Raw genomic sequence first — 16,847 nt, forward strand, 5'->3', positions numbered from 1 at the left:
GTGACGTCAGTGCAGCGTGTGCTCAGCGAGATGGCGTTAATGGCGTTCCCCGGGCCCGTCTTCCCTCCTAATGATAATTATTTGTTTGATCACAGCGCTCTCCATGAACAAGCTAAATTATACATGCGCTCGTACAGGGAGGCGCTTTATTCATGGTGTGTTTTGATTTGATTTAAGCTAAGTGGAAGTCCCAGTGGCTAGCATCCAGATTTGTTTTTGTTGATCTCAAGATTTTGCTCAAGCCCATCCTGTTATTTTACAACAGTTTTTTTCTTTGGCTGTTGCTCGTGTTTGATAATCAGCAGTGTAAACAGGCACTTTCATTTCCAGATGGACTGAAAATCTCAGATTCTTCTCACACCCTGAGACCATTTAAATGAGTCAACTGAGGTTTAGCTGCTGCAGACCAGAAAAGTTGAACCAGAGTCGACTTTTACAGAAAAGCAACCTGATGTCACGCTGCAGCGGCCAAACATGCAAAGCCTGAAACAGGTCGGGTCTGGTCGGGTAATCAGTCGGAGAAGCTACACTGCCCACAGTCTTCTCTTTTTATTTGTAGCGGATCTGTTTATCTTTTCTCATCGTGATGACGCAGTTCTCCAGGCATTTAAAACGAACGCATCTCCATGGAAAAGGTTCCATTTGTGCGAGACACACAAATACTGCGTGCCTGTAACGTGGCCTGTGTAGTTAAAAACCCTGCACCACTGACATAACGTGTCAGACTAGAAGATGCCCACGCGAAGACCCACTTTTTTTAGTGTAACATTCCGATGTTTCCGCAGCAACAGAGAACATGGATGACAGATCGCCGTCGTTCCCGAGCTGTACAACCCTGCCCTGAGGGAGTAAAACGATTTAAATCGGCATGCAATCACATGATGTTGTATTGGCACCTAAGTTGGGATTTCTGGTTAGGGCGGGTTACAGTTCCCATCTCACAAATGGGCCACGTGGTCAAACTCCCACTCCACCACGGCGCCTGATTGGGTCTGAATGCAGCCTGATTCCTCTGCTGCTGTAGTCTAACACTAAAACTAAATCCTGCAGCCAGATTCAAACCCTCCATGATTTCACTCACTCATTTTTTACATTCTGACTTAAATTATATATCACAGTGGCACATCATGTATTGATGTATCCGTCCTGCGCACAGCAGCGGTGGGCTGGGCCCCCGCTGCCAAACTAAAGGTTCTACTAGAGAAGCAGTAGGAGGCTGAAGTGTCGGCTGGGACTCGTGCATCTTTATGTCATCGGTTTCCTCCCGGCCGGAACCACAGATCCCGGTTCTTTCATAGCCAAAGAGCAGAGATGTGTCAGCGCCAGAGTGTTTGATGAATCGCATTAATGGACAAGTGAGCACATATTTACACATCTTCAATCCATCTATCTTCATCTTTTATTACCAGCAATTCTTTGTCTATAAAAACCCATTTTACTCCCTGACAGCCTGTTCTTTGCCTCCTCTCTATTTATAAGATGCTGATAGCTTTGTCCACACTTGCATGATTATGCTGCATTTTTCATTGCAGTTGATTTATGAAAAGATGTGAATTTAAACTGTGGGATGAGCAGAGTTGTTGTGAATGTGAAGACAAGGATACATGTGTCTTTAGTACGCACACATGAAGTGCACAACCAATCGAATTCCTTTGCTGAATGTCAATGTGCTTAGTTGTTTTCATCATGCTACCTCACTTGCTGTGACTTCATTTTCCTTGTTGTGCTGTGACTCTCCATGTTGACCTGAGGACATGAAACTAGTCTAGGAGTGCTGCTGCGGCAGGACGCCGGCTAGACCTCGGACCGCTCCGCTCTACAGATTTTATGAGCTTGCAAGTCAACCGTCTTTGTCATCCGAGCTCGTCATGAACTCGACAAACGTCAACCTGCATCAGGTTCTGCTGTGGTGCTTTGTACATGAGTCAGGCTGTCTCAGCCCATCGCCGCTGTCTCAGTCTCTGTGCTGAAGCACATGTGGCATTCTTATTTTAGTGTTGGGCTGGGTTGTTTTTATGCCTTGCAGAGCAGAACTGGCTGCTGTTCTCTGCCTTCTATTTTGTTCTGCTGCTGTGCACCATTTACAGGCCAGTTTGGAGGTCACAGAGTAAGAAAAACAACAGAAGTGAAATTGGACAACATAAAGAGGAGATGAATGTTTCTACATAATCTGTTGTTTTTTTCTGAAAGGCCACCACAGGTAGGATGAGGTTAGCACGTCGCACGTTTACAGTGACAGCATTCATCTTGATGTTCATTCTCCTCTTGTAGGGTTCCTGCACTCCCAGTGAAGAACCTGACTGGTTCTGGACCTGTGCACCCAGCACTAGCAGGTCAGACCACACTCACTACCGGTACCTGCTGCGAAATCCGCTTAAGCATATTAATTTTGTAGAGAAGGAAGTTTTTGAAATCTTGACATTCACAATCAATGGTTTCTCCATGTTTCTATGTGTGTATTTGTGCATGTGTGTGTGTCTGTGTTGTATATATGCATCAGGTATGACCGGCATCCTGATGTGCGCTGCAGGTCTGCCAGTCTGCCTGACTCGAGCGCCCAAGCCCATCCTGCACCCCCCACCCATCAACAAGAGTGACATGAAGCCCGTTCCAGGGATCAACGGCATGCGACGCAAAACCAAGAAAAAGCACCTGAGGAGAGGTGAGGGTGCAGAGTGACTGTGGAGGGAAAGAAGAGGAGGAACACAAAACCAGAGGAGTGGAAACACTTCTATTCTATATTTTATTGAGGCTTGGAGAATACATGGAAAGTGCAGTGAGCAGAGGAACCAGCTAACCGCTGAAGCTGTGCTAAGCTGTGTGTCAGCTTCCTGTGAAACTGTTGCTCAAACAAAACCGACAAACGGTGTCGTCTTGTTGTGAAGAGCCTCTTGAAATGCTCCCTTTAAGCTCCATTACAGTTTTACAGTAAATCTAACCTCATCCGAGGAAAACACGTACAGATTAGCAGGGCCAAGTTGGGAGGAAACAACTGAACAAGGGGCTTTTGCCCTGAGCTGGGTTTAGAGGGGATCTGGAGTGTAGTTATGGGCCTGAATGAGTTCTGGTTGGTGGACGCCATGGAAACCATCAGCCTCCCAAAGGAGTCTTTGTCCTAATTGATCAGTGAGGCTGTTGGGTTTCCATCCCTGCTCTTGTCCTCACCGCCAGCCCCTCAGAGCTCTTCTTATGCCACACCAGGGTCCAGAGAACACGCAGGTATCAGTTCTAATCCGTTTTTATTTTACTTTTTCTGAACTTGTAGTACTTTAGTCAACAGAAACTACAGACACAAGTGCAGCTAGGTTCTGTCTTACAGCACTCTTCACTGAGTTGGAGGGGAACTCAAAGGTTGGATACCATCAAGAACATCTAGAGCACTGTGGTTGTATGTGTTTCCTCATTAATGTCAGATAAAGACAGACGGAACATGTCTGAATGTTAGCGAGTCAGGGGCTGCAGCGTGGGATTCTGCAGGTGCTTGCGGGTTGATTCGCTCCTCTTTCCTGTTATTGTTTGGTTTTTATTTGTTGTTTAAAAATGAAACCGACTCACTCATTGCAATAGTTACATTTTATTTTTTGTTGTTGACATCATGAAAAATGCTTATAAATGTGTACTTTTTAAAATTTTTGTTGGATAAACAGACGACTTGTATGGAGATGGTAGTTTCCTATTCGGTACCAGAAACCAATCTGAAACATTTTCATCACAGTTTTCCAGAGCCTCAAGTGAATATTTTCTCTCCTTTCAAGAGTTCAAAACCCTTCGGATGACTTTCTCATAACTGAGAGGACAAAAAAAAACAGGAAAAGCTTGAATTTTGGAGTCAAGAACCAGGAAGTGTTTTATTTTCTGCTCGACAGAGACTGGAAAAATTCATTGATAATTAAAATGAAGATTAATCTGCCGTCTGTAGATTAATTTCTGCTTCTCTACTATCCAGTTTGTGCCTGTAAATTGATTAAGAGGCTCCTGCAAATGACGTCATGGACCAGTACAGTGTAATGTGTATTGGATTAGCATATTAAATGAATAATAGATGGGTTTAAATGGAGCAGGGTTTCATTTAGGAACATTGACCAGTTTACATGAGCGCAACACAACTAGACTAAATCAAAAAATATAGTTTTCCTCATAATTATTGATCAATGATTGCTAATATTTCTTTCTATTAAACTGAAGCGGCGTATAAATTTACTGGCTATGTACTGGAAGAGGAATGGGGATGTTTTCCTGCGCTGCCTGAAAAATAAGTTGCAGAAACCTGAGTGGTAGCAGCATAAGGCTGCATCTTTCTCCTGCTTCTCTGCTTGACCCCTCACTTTCATACCTTCACATTTTGTTCCTCGCCGCTCCCCCCTCCCTCCGTTCGCTGGCTCTCCCTCAGATGAGCAAACAAAGGCTCCGGGGGGAAAAGAGGTTGCCTGTAAGCGTATTAGGGGTGTAAGCTGCGGGTGTGCTCTCAGCCATGCCAGCCTGCTTGCACATGGGGATTATCAGAGAGTGCAGGGATGGCTGCTTGTTATGTGTCAGTTTGAAGGTGACCTCCTCTTTAACATCATAGATACAGATACTGTATCCAGCAAGCGGTCACTCCCACGCCAGTGTGTCATGTATCAAGATCGTGGCGTCATTCCCTCGCTCAGATAACAAGAAAATGTTGCCCAGTAGTCCATTATTTTCATATCTGGTTCGTGGGTGTAAATAAGTCGATTTTATTTAATTTTATGCTCATTTCATTTCTCTCCCGTTTCATTTCATGATAAGGAAAAACCCCAGAAGATGTGGTCCGAAGATACACTGATAAGATTAAAGTGGTGCCAGACGAGGTATGACAAATACACACGCACGCACACACACACACACACACACACACACACACACACACACACACAGTCTGTCCCAACCAAGTGTGAAAGTATCAAAAGGAAGCAGTTATGGAGAACGGCAGCTGAAGGCTTTGGTTGGGCTCTTCCAGGACTGTACCATCTGCATGGAGAGGCTGGTCATGTCGTCAGGCTATGAAGGCGTCCTGCAGCATAAAGGCATCAAGCCAGAGCTGGTGGGCAAACTTGGCAAGTGTGGGCATATGTACCATCTGCTGTGCCTGGTGGCCATGTACAACAATGGCAATAAGGTGGGTAAAAGCTTGTGAGCCAGAAGTTGTTATGCTGTCACTCGAGGCTCAAATTACCAACTCAAATAAACAACATCTCACAGCTTGACTGGGTTACACGCCACTGACAGACGATCGCGCCTCGCTTTTGTTCGACACAGATGGGGATCATATATAAGTGCGTCAGATTAGTGCTTGTGCTCATTGTGAAATAATGAGGAATTCTGCTCGCTGCAGTTCAGTGCACATGCGGAAAATTATGAAAGAAATGACTTAACTGCTAACACCAAAGCAGAAAATACAAGAAAATGTAATAATTAGCAATAATAAGTATGAGATTTATCTGGAGCTGCACTATTAACCCAATTATCATCAAAACCAAAATATGGCCAAGTGCAGTATTCAAGATTCAGCATCTGCTGTTTATTAATTTTCTTAATTTATTTATCAGAACACAATGTAGTAAACAAATCATTGCAAGATCTCACTCCTTGATGGCCTTATTGTCTTCGTCAGCTCACATATTGTGCCTCTTTTCCTGGGAAAGTAAAACAGAACAATGATAATTCCCATTAAAATTGTGAATGCTGTCACTGTATTGTACAATAATCACAATATCTGTAAAAAAAAAAAATTGCTCTATGATTCCTTTGCATATTGTTCAAGTCTAATCTAATAATAGAACAAATGCGTGTATTACTGTTAAAACATCTGTTTATGCAAGCAGTTTACGAGTCTAGGTACTGGCATCTGGTAGTATTTGTCCCTGCAATAACTTTTGGTTTTACAACATATATATTTATCTAGTTTTTAATCTGTTTATTATGTTTTCTCAATTCGGGCGCCATCTTTTACCTTTTTGATCATCTTTAAAAGCTTCCAAAGAGATGAACTCCCTGAAAACATTTTTGAATTTTAGATGTGGCTCTAAATATATAGTTACAAATATCCGATTCTGTTTTTGGCAGGTATTTCTATTTTCCGTGTGTGCATGTGTGTGAGTCACTCTCGCTCTCTCGCTTCACCATAATGGATCAACGAGGCTATTACTGATGTGCGAATCATTTCGGAGGTTGATTCTGCGCTAATTTGTTTTATTCTTTCCATCACCACTGAAGAGCGACGGAGCGACGTTATGAACAGCATCTCCGCCTCCTCGTTGCTCGTCACTCATTCATGGAGCAGAAAGAGGCACCAACGCGCAACAGCAGCATCTTTTTTAGCTACTTTTTTTAATCGCCACCAAAACCTTTTTATGGTTCCCGGGCTGTCTGTCATACCATGTTAGCAACAGTTAGCTATTTAGCAATATTAGCATTTATTTGAAGTTGTGCCTCTCGCCACCTTATGAATTCAAGGTGAATGTTTGGTCAGCATCAATTTAGCTCGGTGCTTAGTAATGTTCACCAGCTCGTGGCCACATCTCTCAGCCAGCTAGTTGGTGCTGGGCCTGGTGGTGGTGGGCCCACGCGTAAACACAGGTGTAACTGATTACATTGATTATGGCTCTGCTCTATTCAGCATTGCAGCCATGCTAGTGACTCAACATGCTCATCACCCGGGGCCTGGCCCGGCTAGACGAAGCAGGATCATAACTGATGTCATTGTTTACACCTGTTTACCACACAATGACGGTCTTTGTGAGTGGAACCCTGCAGGGATGGCATATATTTGTGGTCCAACCCAGAAGTTATCGTCACCTTGAGTTCCCTCAACCAAAAAACCAACAGGATTTTTACATGCAAACAAATGTTGTTTAGACTCACATGCTGTGTTGAGCAAGATCATCTTCAAACAATCACCATTTTTATGATTTTTGAAGTGGAAATGCAAAAAGTACAAGTACACCATGTTTTTTTGATACAAATAAAAAGCTTGGAAATTCATGAGTGTGACATTACTGTCATATTTTATGCTGCAGAGGAAAATGTTCAACAATGATAACTTATTTCTGGGTTTTAGGACTCCTCCTATTTTTTCCTTTGTTTGTGTTTTGATTTGTTGAATGCAGGATGGCAGTCTTCAGTGCCCAACATGCAAGACTATCTATGGGGAGAAAACAGGCACCCAGCCTCCTGGGAAGATGGAGTACCACATCATCCCCCACTGCCTCCCCGGCTACCCCGATTCCAAGACCATCCGTATCGTCTACGACATTCCTGCTGGCATCCAGGTCAGGACTGCTTCGCTGCACTAAATCCTGCCTTTATGCTCAGACCAGAGCCTCTTTAAATCATTACCTTTCTACAACAGCTGCTCTAAACGCTTGTTTGACGAATGGCGGTTGTTGTGCAGTAAAGTGAGGCGTCGGGGTTGTAGAAGTCACGAGGAAAACAGCGTTCTAAGCTACGAGATGCATGTAAAAGAGCATTTTGTCATCAGTCAGTTGGCTGATACTTTTGAGTCATCGGTTAGTCATTTAGTGGTTTATGTCACATTGCAGTGAAGGGGAATGAATGTTTCATGGCCTGGTATGGGGGAGAAAATGCAGCTAGATGGATGACTCCTAACATGAGTTTTGAGAGTCAGTGAATGACCCTTTCCAACCAGGTGACCCACATTCGTGTCTCTGGGGAAAACAGCTCAGTGAGTCACCTTCATGGACTGTAGGGTAGAAGTGGATGTTCCTCTCACATCTGAGAAACCAAACCAGTTCAAAAGTAAACCTGCATTTTTGTCTCATGACCAGCAGGAGGCCAACCCCCTCCAGCGATACCGCTAGTGAGCGCTAGTTTCAAGACTTCTTCATCACGTTTATTTAGCAAGTTGAAGTCCCATTTACAGTCAAATAGATGCTAAGCAGGGTATATTTGGAGCATGGCTACTTTTGAGATGGTCATGCATGAGCATCCGTATCATCTACCACGTTCCTGCCTGCGTCCAGGTCAGGACAAAGGTCAAAGCTCCAGAAACCAACATATGATGTCATGAGGGCTTCAACAAGAGCCTCCTCCCTCTCTTTCCGCTCGCACTGGTTAGTCCATGCTGGTCTGGCCTGGTTGTGCAGAGAGACTGATTCTTTGTGGTAAGATACTCAACAAAATGATATTTGATAAGTCGGCAGATGTAACAGGAAGTGGTCTTGTTGACATGATGACAACGATTTGACCTCTGATGATATTCAGTAAAAGGTAAGATCATCATCAGACTACATGTATGAATCCACCATTTTTTCTGTTACTTACAATTGAGACAACAAACACAGATTAAAAAAAGTATTGACTATATTTGATAGCTGGCCCAGTCACTGTGCTACAAAACTTCAACGATCCCATTTTCCATCAAAAATGGTTGCCAGGAAACTGTACTGAACTGTACTTTGCTGCCTGGCTATCACCGCTACGCAGCGCTGACACTTCTCATCGTGCACATCCAGGTGTAGGTGTCAGTCAGGTCGTGAGTCAGTGTAGATGCACCTACGCAGAGGAAGTTCTTTCAATTTTGAGGTTTTAAATTTAGAAGCGTCACAGTAGCAGTGTTGTTTTCGTCACGCTGGACGAAAACGAAAATGACGACGTCAGACCCCTTTTTTCCATGACGAAAATGAGACCACGACGAACGTCAGCATAGCCCTGTAAAGACCAAAGTGTGACGAAATTGTATACATGTTCGTCTGACGAGAACGAGACGAGACTAAATTGTTAGTGGGTGGACGATCAAAGGGTAACAAGCGTGCAATGTTAATCAAGAGCTCAAACATCAGCATGGAGCCAGCTGTGGCTGTTGGTTCTAATGGTCACGCCCCCATCATCAGTACACACGCACTGAAAGCCTCTCTCGCGCGCGCACACATGCACACACAGAGACAGTCTGGGCCTGTCTGCAGCGGACGAGACACACACCATGGCAGCAGCAGCGGTGTCGGGTGGTCGTAAAAAGAGGGATGATTGAAGCATAGCTTTAGTCTGTTAGGCCAGCCCTGTGATGCATTTTCTTTTTTGTATTAAGCCTAAAGTTTGGTGGTGGTGGTGGTGGTGGTGGTGGTGGAGGCGGTTCCTCCCCCGTGGTGCAGAGACCACTTCCTAGTGCTACATGCTAAAGCTAGAATGAATGGAGCTGCCAGGGGCCCCGCTAATGTTGGCTGGTTTAAAGCAGCCCTTCTATTAATCTAGCATGTTATGAATAAAACCCTGTCCATTTGTGGACGGGTGGCAAGTGGAATGCTTTGACCCGTGTTTGTGGGACTGGGAAACACGTAGTCCTCAGACCTGCTGCTGTTCCCTATCTAAGCAACACACCTGGGTGCTTTAACCAATAATAGCAGCTGAAGCCAACATGGAGGACATGAGGTCGTTCATATGGAAGTCAAGTGTGCTTTTATTTTTGTTTAATCCTATTTTATTGTGATACAATACTCATATTGTGTGCCAGTGTGTTGTCTGCGTCTGCAACAAAATAATAAAAGTAAAAGGTAGAGAAAGAATAAGAGGGTAAAAAACTCACCTTTGAAAGTTAGATCAGTTTCAGTGTGCTTCATTCTAACACCTGTATTGGCCTATTAAGTACATACACACATATATATTTTTATTTATAGGTATCTTTGATATTTGACTAAAACCTTTGAGTTTTCGTCGACTAAAACTAGACTAAAACGATCAAGGATAGAAATGACTAAAATGTGACTTAAACTAAGAAGCATTTAGTCCAAAAGACTAAAACTAAAACTAAATTTAAAATGCCTGCCAAAAACAACACTGCACAGTGGGACCCAGTGACTGCTCCCTCATACGCCTCTACTGTCACTGTGCCTGGGTCTGTGGCGTGGCTGTCGAATTCACCCAAATTCTACTGCGTCTGTCCGCGACAGCGACTGACGCTCCTGATGCATTTAGGCCTTTTGTCATGCATGACATTTTTTCCCAGCGTAGACTTGAAAGTGTTAAGAAGCCAACATGTGATTAGATATTATCAGATGGGCCATTTTAAACAGCGTGAGCAGTAAAAGCTGGTCCTCTGGCTGCTGTTGGCTTTTCCAAATCAATTATATAAATGACTGGGAGAGAAAAAGTCGGAACAGTTGTTCATGCTTTTGACATTTTCAGACCAATGAGCACCCAAACCCTGGGAAGAAATTCAGTGCAAGAGGGTTCCCTCGACACTGCTACCTCCCTGACAACGAGAAAGGCCGGAAGGTAAGCGATGACACCGATGAAGGATGAAAAACCTGTTGAATCGGAGGACGCTACTGCAGAGAGGCTTTAGTTTTGCATGAAATCTGGTCTGTTAGTGTTAATAGTAAGATTTTTATCCAACAAATGTATGGAAATCATTCCATCATCTGTATTTTTGTAATCCAACCTCGTATTAAACCCACCTACCTTCCCTCCACTGCATCATCAGGTCCTGAAGCTGCTGATCATGGCCTGGGACCGCCGCCTCATCTTCACCATTGGCACCTCCAGCACCACAGGCGAGTCGGACACAGTGGTGTGGAACGAGATTCATCACAAGACAGAATTCGGCTCTAACCTGACGGGCCACGGCTATCCCGACCCCAACTACCTAGACAATGTCCTGACAGAGCTGTCGGCCCAGGGTGTCGGCGAGGATAACCTGAAGGACTGAGAGGCGCTGAAGGTGGTGTGCAGGAACACAATCCACCAAGTCCCAGCTTCCCCCTGAGGACAGGGACACTGCATGACAGGCAGCCGACCCTGCCCCCACCCCACCCGCCCACCCTCACCCCAAAACAAATAGACCTCATAGAAGTGGCGGCGTAAGAGCGACCGAATATATATGATTGCTATGATAAGTTTTTGATTTGGAGAACCTGATTTGGATCATGAGCATGTTGCACTCATGCCAGATTTTTTTAGAGGGTTGAAGAACGTTAAGACTCGTTTCTTATTGCAGCTAGTAAATGTTTGATTGTCCGTCTAGATGGAAGCTGGTCCTCTGCCCTTGGAGAAGCAAAAAGAAACGCGTATAAAGGCCTCAACAGGCCAGACTGCATGGCTTCGACCAGCGCTGCATCATGGATGTTGAGCAAATGTCTGCAACAGGACAAGGTGCCAATGTTTGATATTGTAAGGATGAATTGGAGAGGATTTCAGATTGATTACCCCCTATTTTCTCCAATAATTAATGCTGTGAGATGTGGTGAGACTTTCCCAAGGAGGAGATTTGCGAGTGTGAGGTTGTGACGTCGTCCTCCAAGGTTAAACTCATTTGTTTTGTTGACACTCTGATGATGCTGACCTCTGTGAATATAAAGCCTGCATTATTATTCTCCCTGTTGGAGCAAACCCAAGCATTGGCACCATCCATCATGCTGCCTATACACACCAGGGTGAGTGTGTGAATGCACGCTCACAGGCCCTAATGCACTTCTAGTCCTTGAGGAGACGATTTGAACATGCCTCTCCCAGATGAAGGTTCCTCACCTGAGGATTCATCTCGGGCAGCGCTGCTCTCCTGTAATCTACAAGTCTCTTGTGCGCCTGTTTGCTGCTAGGGCTCCGTTGCCTTCTATATTAGCGAGCGGTGAAACATCTTCCCTGGTGTGAGTCGTTAGCGTGGATCTTCTCCCCTCCAACTGCAGCGACAGACCTCCTCATTCTTGGGAGCATGCAAATGTTGCTCCATGTACGAGGAGCTCCTCTTCCCCCTGTAGATTTGTGGCTGTGAGCAAAAGGCTTTTTGAAGGTCCTTTGTGGAAATGTTGTGATGTTTTTTTACACCAAGATGAAAGCTAACTTGGCGCTGCATAATTCTCCGTGAACTCCAGTATTAATGAGCAGGGATGTGTGGCGTTGGCACCCAGCTGTAGGATGACGTTTGGGGTAAATCATAGTCTTCCATAGCACTTTGAGGCAACTGTTTTGTTTAATCGATTGTTTTAATTTAGGAAAATGTCTTAAATTGTATTTGCGACAAGAAAATCTGTTTCTTTTTTAAGTAGATGTTTGCAGTGCTTTGAAAAAAAAACATATATACATTTGCAGATGTGATATAACTGAAAATTCAGACTCAATTTGAGTATATGGTGTAAGTTTAATTTATTTTTATACTCTTCTATATATATCTATATCTATCTAACTACATATATATGTATGTATGTGTGTGTGTATATACATATATACACACATACGTGAGTGTACATATATGTGCGTGTGTGTGTGTGTGTACATATACATATATACATATATGTACACACAAACACTGACTGGCTCACATATCTACGCAGGCACATGTCAACATGAATAATCTGGCAAATATTCCATTTGTCAGGATGTCAGGGACTGTTGAAATATGTATGACATATTACTGACGTCTAATATTACCAGTAGTGTTAGCGTATGCTGCTGTCGTTACCTTAATGTAGAATCTGTGTAGTCGATCCCATGTGGGACCCCAATAAATACAGTCAGTGTGTCTGGTGGGGGAGCTTCAGCAGCATGAAAGTGGCTGCTCCCTCCAAATGGGCCGTTTCTCGTTTTCTATCTAACCAGAACACATGAACAGATGCAGTCAGCATTTTTGTTTTGTTCAGTGTGAAGGTGAAACCACGCGACTGGGTTAAGAATCAGCTGCAAATATTCTGAGAGTGGCGTAGCTGACCGGGTCAACATTAACCTCACTGTGTTCGTGATCATGAGATTATTGACTTCCATCCATTTTCCTCTGCTTATTCCTGTTAATGGGGGGGTGGAGCCTATCCCAGCAGTCTTTGGGCGAGAGGCGGGGTTCACCCTGGACGGGTCACCAGTCCATGGCAGGGCCAACACATATAGACAGACAACCATTGGCTCTCCCAGCCACGCCTACAGTCAATTTAGAGTCTGGATTAACCTGGTCCCCTCTTGATGTCTCTGGACTGTGGAGGAAGCTGGAGTACCAGAGAGAACCCAGCAGGCACAGGGAGAACATGGAGACTCACCCAGCCGGGTCTCAAACCTGGAACCTTCTTGCTGGGAGGCGTCAGTGCTGACCACTGCACCACAGTGCTCCCTTACTGACTTCAATTTTTTTTTTCTAAATCAACCAGAAGGTGTCGTGATTCTCCAAAGCCACCATTCAATTGTGATTTTCCTAGCAGTGATGTCGATGATGTGGTTTGGACCGTCACGTTTGGAAATTCTTTAAAAACATATATCACACGTGATCTAACAAGATTTCTTTTCTTCTCTTTTTTGTGTTCATGAAGTGGATGCTGGGTAACGCCTGCCGATTCACATTCAGTCACACACACACTTCTGTCTTTCATCGCGTGGGATTTTTGTTTTTGCGAGTTTTCTTGCAAGTGTGCGAGACGCCACTGGAAAAAAAAACTGATGTCATGATGTAATTTAAAGTTGATTCAGAAAACAAGATGCGTCGAAATACAATCTGCTTGTTACGCACACGGTGATGCGCTGCAGTGCCCAAACATGCAGTGTTTGCGACTAAAAAGTGGTTGTTGAAAAGAAAAAGGTAATTACTGCGCACATCCCCCTAAAAAAAGTGGAAATTTATATAATTTTGGCAAAATTAGTTTATCACCCGGCGATATCAACCACTCATGTCAGCACACAGGGATTTAAAGAGACCCGTCAAATTAATCCAAAACAGATGAGACGGATATTTTCCTACAGATTCAATACGAGACCTGGTACACAACACTGGTTGTTGAGCTCCTCACGCAAACACCAGCGTGTTTCCTGCTGCATTCTGGATCGCCTCGGTCAAATGGAGAGGTTGGTGAGACAGAGAGGCAGCAGAGGCAGAGGGACCGCATACCTGTCCCGCCGTGAACTCCATTTATCCTGCCTGACTCAACCAGACATCTCTAATCTCCTGACAGATGATGTGGATACTATCGCCAGATGTCCCCGTGCACTCCCGCCACTGTCAACGTCACTGCTGCGCTGCGGTAGTTTGCCTGTGGGTCTTTATAGCTGCATCATTTCAGCCACACACGCACATGCACTCAAGCACAGTTACATTCAGTTACACTCTGATTGGCTTCATCTGCGTTAAACACCTTTTATTCATTAAAGACCAAACTACACACCTCTTTTTTTTCTTTCTTTTTCTTTTTTTTTTTTTACTTTTCATCGTGATTACACAGCATTGGCTTGCAAAAGTGTATGTGGACACACCCCTGAATGCTTTTGCACTGCAGGCCACCTGTTATATCTGTGGTTCCCAAACTTTTAAAGTGCTGTGCCCCCTTGAACATGCAACCTCCTGCTGCGTGTCCCTTCCACCACCACACGCGGTGCGAGCACCACGAGCAGCTGGGTGTCCACAGCTCATTATGAGCGCTGGCTCTGTCAGGCACAGAACTCAAAGCCTTGAAGCAGATGCTTTCAACAGTTATGGTGTTCAGGTAAAGTTCTGCACCCAGAGCTGCACCCGTGGGTGTGGGGTGAGGTTGTCTAAACCCTTAACCAATGCTTGAGTCAGATAGGACGCATATTAACTGGTGCACAAAACGACATTATTTTTCTGACATCGGAGGAAATAATGATAGGCCTACTGGGGGTGCATCCCCACAAGAACCACACACAGCCCTGCTCTGCCTCTGACTGGCTGGTGCCTGGCTAGACATCCATCCATTTTTTATCATGCTCAAGGGTCGCATGGGGGGGGGGGGGGGTTACCTGTCCCCGCTGACATTAGGTGAGAGGCGGGTTCACCCTGGACAGGTCACCAGTCCGTCGCAGGGCCATCAGGGGCTCAGTATCTTGCTCAAGGATACTTGGACATGGTCACTGGGGGAAGTGAGGATCGAACCAGCGACCCTATGGATGCTAGACGGGTACTCTACCTGATAAGACATACCAGATCCAATCAGAGGAAGAGTAGGAGGAAGTTGGAAATACTTTTTTTTTTTTAAACTGCTTGATTATAATGGAAATTACTTTAGAGGATGCTACAGATTTTTTTTGCGTACCTCCTGATGTAACTGTCTGTGCCCCTGGGGGGCGTACATGTACCTTAGTGTAGGGGTCGTGGTGCTAAGCCCTCTGGCACCTTCTCAAGCTATAAACACCCTGGAAATATTTGCAGATGATTTTAACCCAGGTGTTGAAACCAGCGTTTGCCCAGTTCCATCTCAAGATTTCTCCTTTGCAATTTTGTGACACCCTTTATAACATGGGACAGCAGGAGAGAACGCCTCCAAACTATCAGGGAATTTTCCATGCTGAGTGACGATTCGTTAACGAGAGAAATCCAAATGTTTGCTTCTTCAGCTTTTCTTCTGTGTCTTGTTAGTATGAACGACGCAGGCCTTTTAGACTTTCAGGTGTGTACAGACTTATACTGGAAAGACGAATAAAACATGGTTTGGTGTCTGATCAACGAAGAGAGAGATGGTGTTTATGCAATTTACTACTTTTAAGATCTTCTTTGTAGCAAGAAGGACAATTTTTGGTTTGATGGATGATTTCTTTATGGAGAGCTTACCTCCATATTTCTTAACATAAAAACAGAGGGGGGTTCCCAAGCTATTATTTACAAAACATATATTTTTGTGATGTCTTTTTTGAATGTTAAAGAACTATTACATAACATTGATGTCTTATAACAATCCATTCATTCCTATTTTCCCTTTGATTCAAGGTGTGAGACAAACTAAGAAGTATTTACAGTTGTACTCTGTCATCGTGTTCACTGCAAACTGTACTTCTGGCTAAAAGATACCATCTTGTGCGTTTGTATCTCCGTGTCGGTGTGAATGTGTGCCGAGCGTGCGTCTGATTTCAGGTTCATATGCTTTAAAGATCCAGTCATGTTCTCCTAGAGGTGCATGTGAACCAGACTGAGCAAGTTTAATGACTGCATAGCTTTCGCGTATGAGCTCATCATAGAGATTGCTTAGAAATGTCACCCAGGTCTTCTGGTGATTTAGCACTGTGGTCTGAATTTTAGGGTTGGATTCACGTGGAGGAGGATGAGACAGCGTTTGGCTGCTTTCCTCTCCCTGTGACCATGTAAAACTCCATGATGTTTGCATTTTAAGTGCCCATTTTAAAGTGATACTTGACCCAGAAATTGCATTTTGTCAGTCAAGTACTCCCAAATAGGTGTCTTGAGCTACTTAGGGCATCCTGCGGTGAAGGCCATGTCTTCTTTGTCCAGCCGTGTGCTCAGTAATCCCCAAACACTTTGATATAAGCCTAAAACAAACTAAAACATTTCTAGTTAATTTCATATTCACAGTAGCGCCAAAATTGTTTTTTTTGTTTTTTTTAATAGCTCAAATCAAAGTGTTAGCATATGGGTAAAGAAGAGCTTGTGCAGACGTTTAGCTGTTGTCAGCCGCAGTAAGCTGCAAGCTAAATAGACGAGGCTGGCTCTTTCTGCGTTCTGTAGTCTCAAAGGAATCACACAGGAGGGGAAAACATCTTTTTAGCTCAAGGAAACTATCTGAGCGTACTTAAAAGGCAAAAGACTTTGGTGTGTGAAGTATCACTTAAGGTAACATTTTCAAATCATACTTTTGTGGTTTATCTTCTCATAAGCTGTGTCTAAATATTGCAATTTAAGATGGTTTAACAAAAAGAGATAAACTAAAAGCAAGATATAGAGAGACATTGATTTAACTATAAGGGCTTCTTAATCGGTCTTTATTGAATTGTGATGACCTTGTTGCATGTTTGTGTGTTTCTTGTGGACAAATAAATGTGCTCTCGACAGGGGGAGTTTGTTTGACCTTCTGTCACCTTGCTTTTTCTTCATGTTGCCTGACCTCAGCAGCTCTGTGCCCTGCACCTCATTACTGGGATATAAATGAGCTTGT

The 16,847-nt window shown here is 44.1% G+C and overlaps 1 protein-coding gene across 3 annotated transcripts in view; it reads left to right on the top strand.

Annotated features, from left to right (window-relative positions):
• The window catches only part of dtx1 (deltex 1, E3 ubiquitin ligase), a 50,289-nt gene extending 33,530 nt beyond the window's left edge, over positions 1-16,759 (top strand). For 2 of the 3 annotated variants that reach the window (XM_086207345.1, XM_086207347.1), the window contains exons 3-9: positions 2,272-2,333; positions 2,501-2,662; positions 4,771-4,832; positions 4,982-5,140; positions 7,131-7,292; positions 10,162-10,251; positions 10,460-16,759. In XM_086207345.1, the coding sequence (XP_086063471.1) occupies positions 2,272-2,333; positions 2,501-2,662; positions 4,771-4,832; positions 4,982-5,140; positions 7,131-7,292; positions 10,162-10,251; positions 10,460-10,684 (922 nt within the window). In that variant the 3' untranslated portion in view covers positions 10,685-16,759. The remainder of the gene's footprint in view (positions 1-2,271; positions 2,334-2,500; positions 2,663-4,770; positions 4,833-4,981; positions 5,141-7,130; positions 7,293-10,161; positions 10,252-10,459) is intronic. The other variant, XM_086207346.1, reaches the window with a different exon arrangement.
• Positions 16,760-16,847: the final 88 nt, after the last annotated feature.

This window comes from Aulostomus chinensis, chromosome 6 (assembly GCF_037954235.1).
Source record: "Aulostomus chinensis isolate RoL2024-O1b breed Wild chromosome 6, RoL_Achi_v1.0, whole genome shotgun sequence".
Lineage (NCBI taxonomy): Eukaryota > Metazoa > Chordata > Actinopteri > Syngnathiformes > Aulostomidae > Aulostomus > Aulostomus chinensis.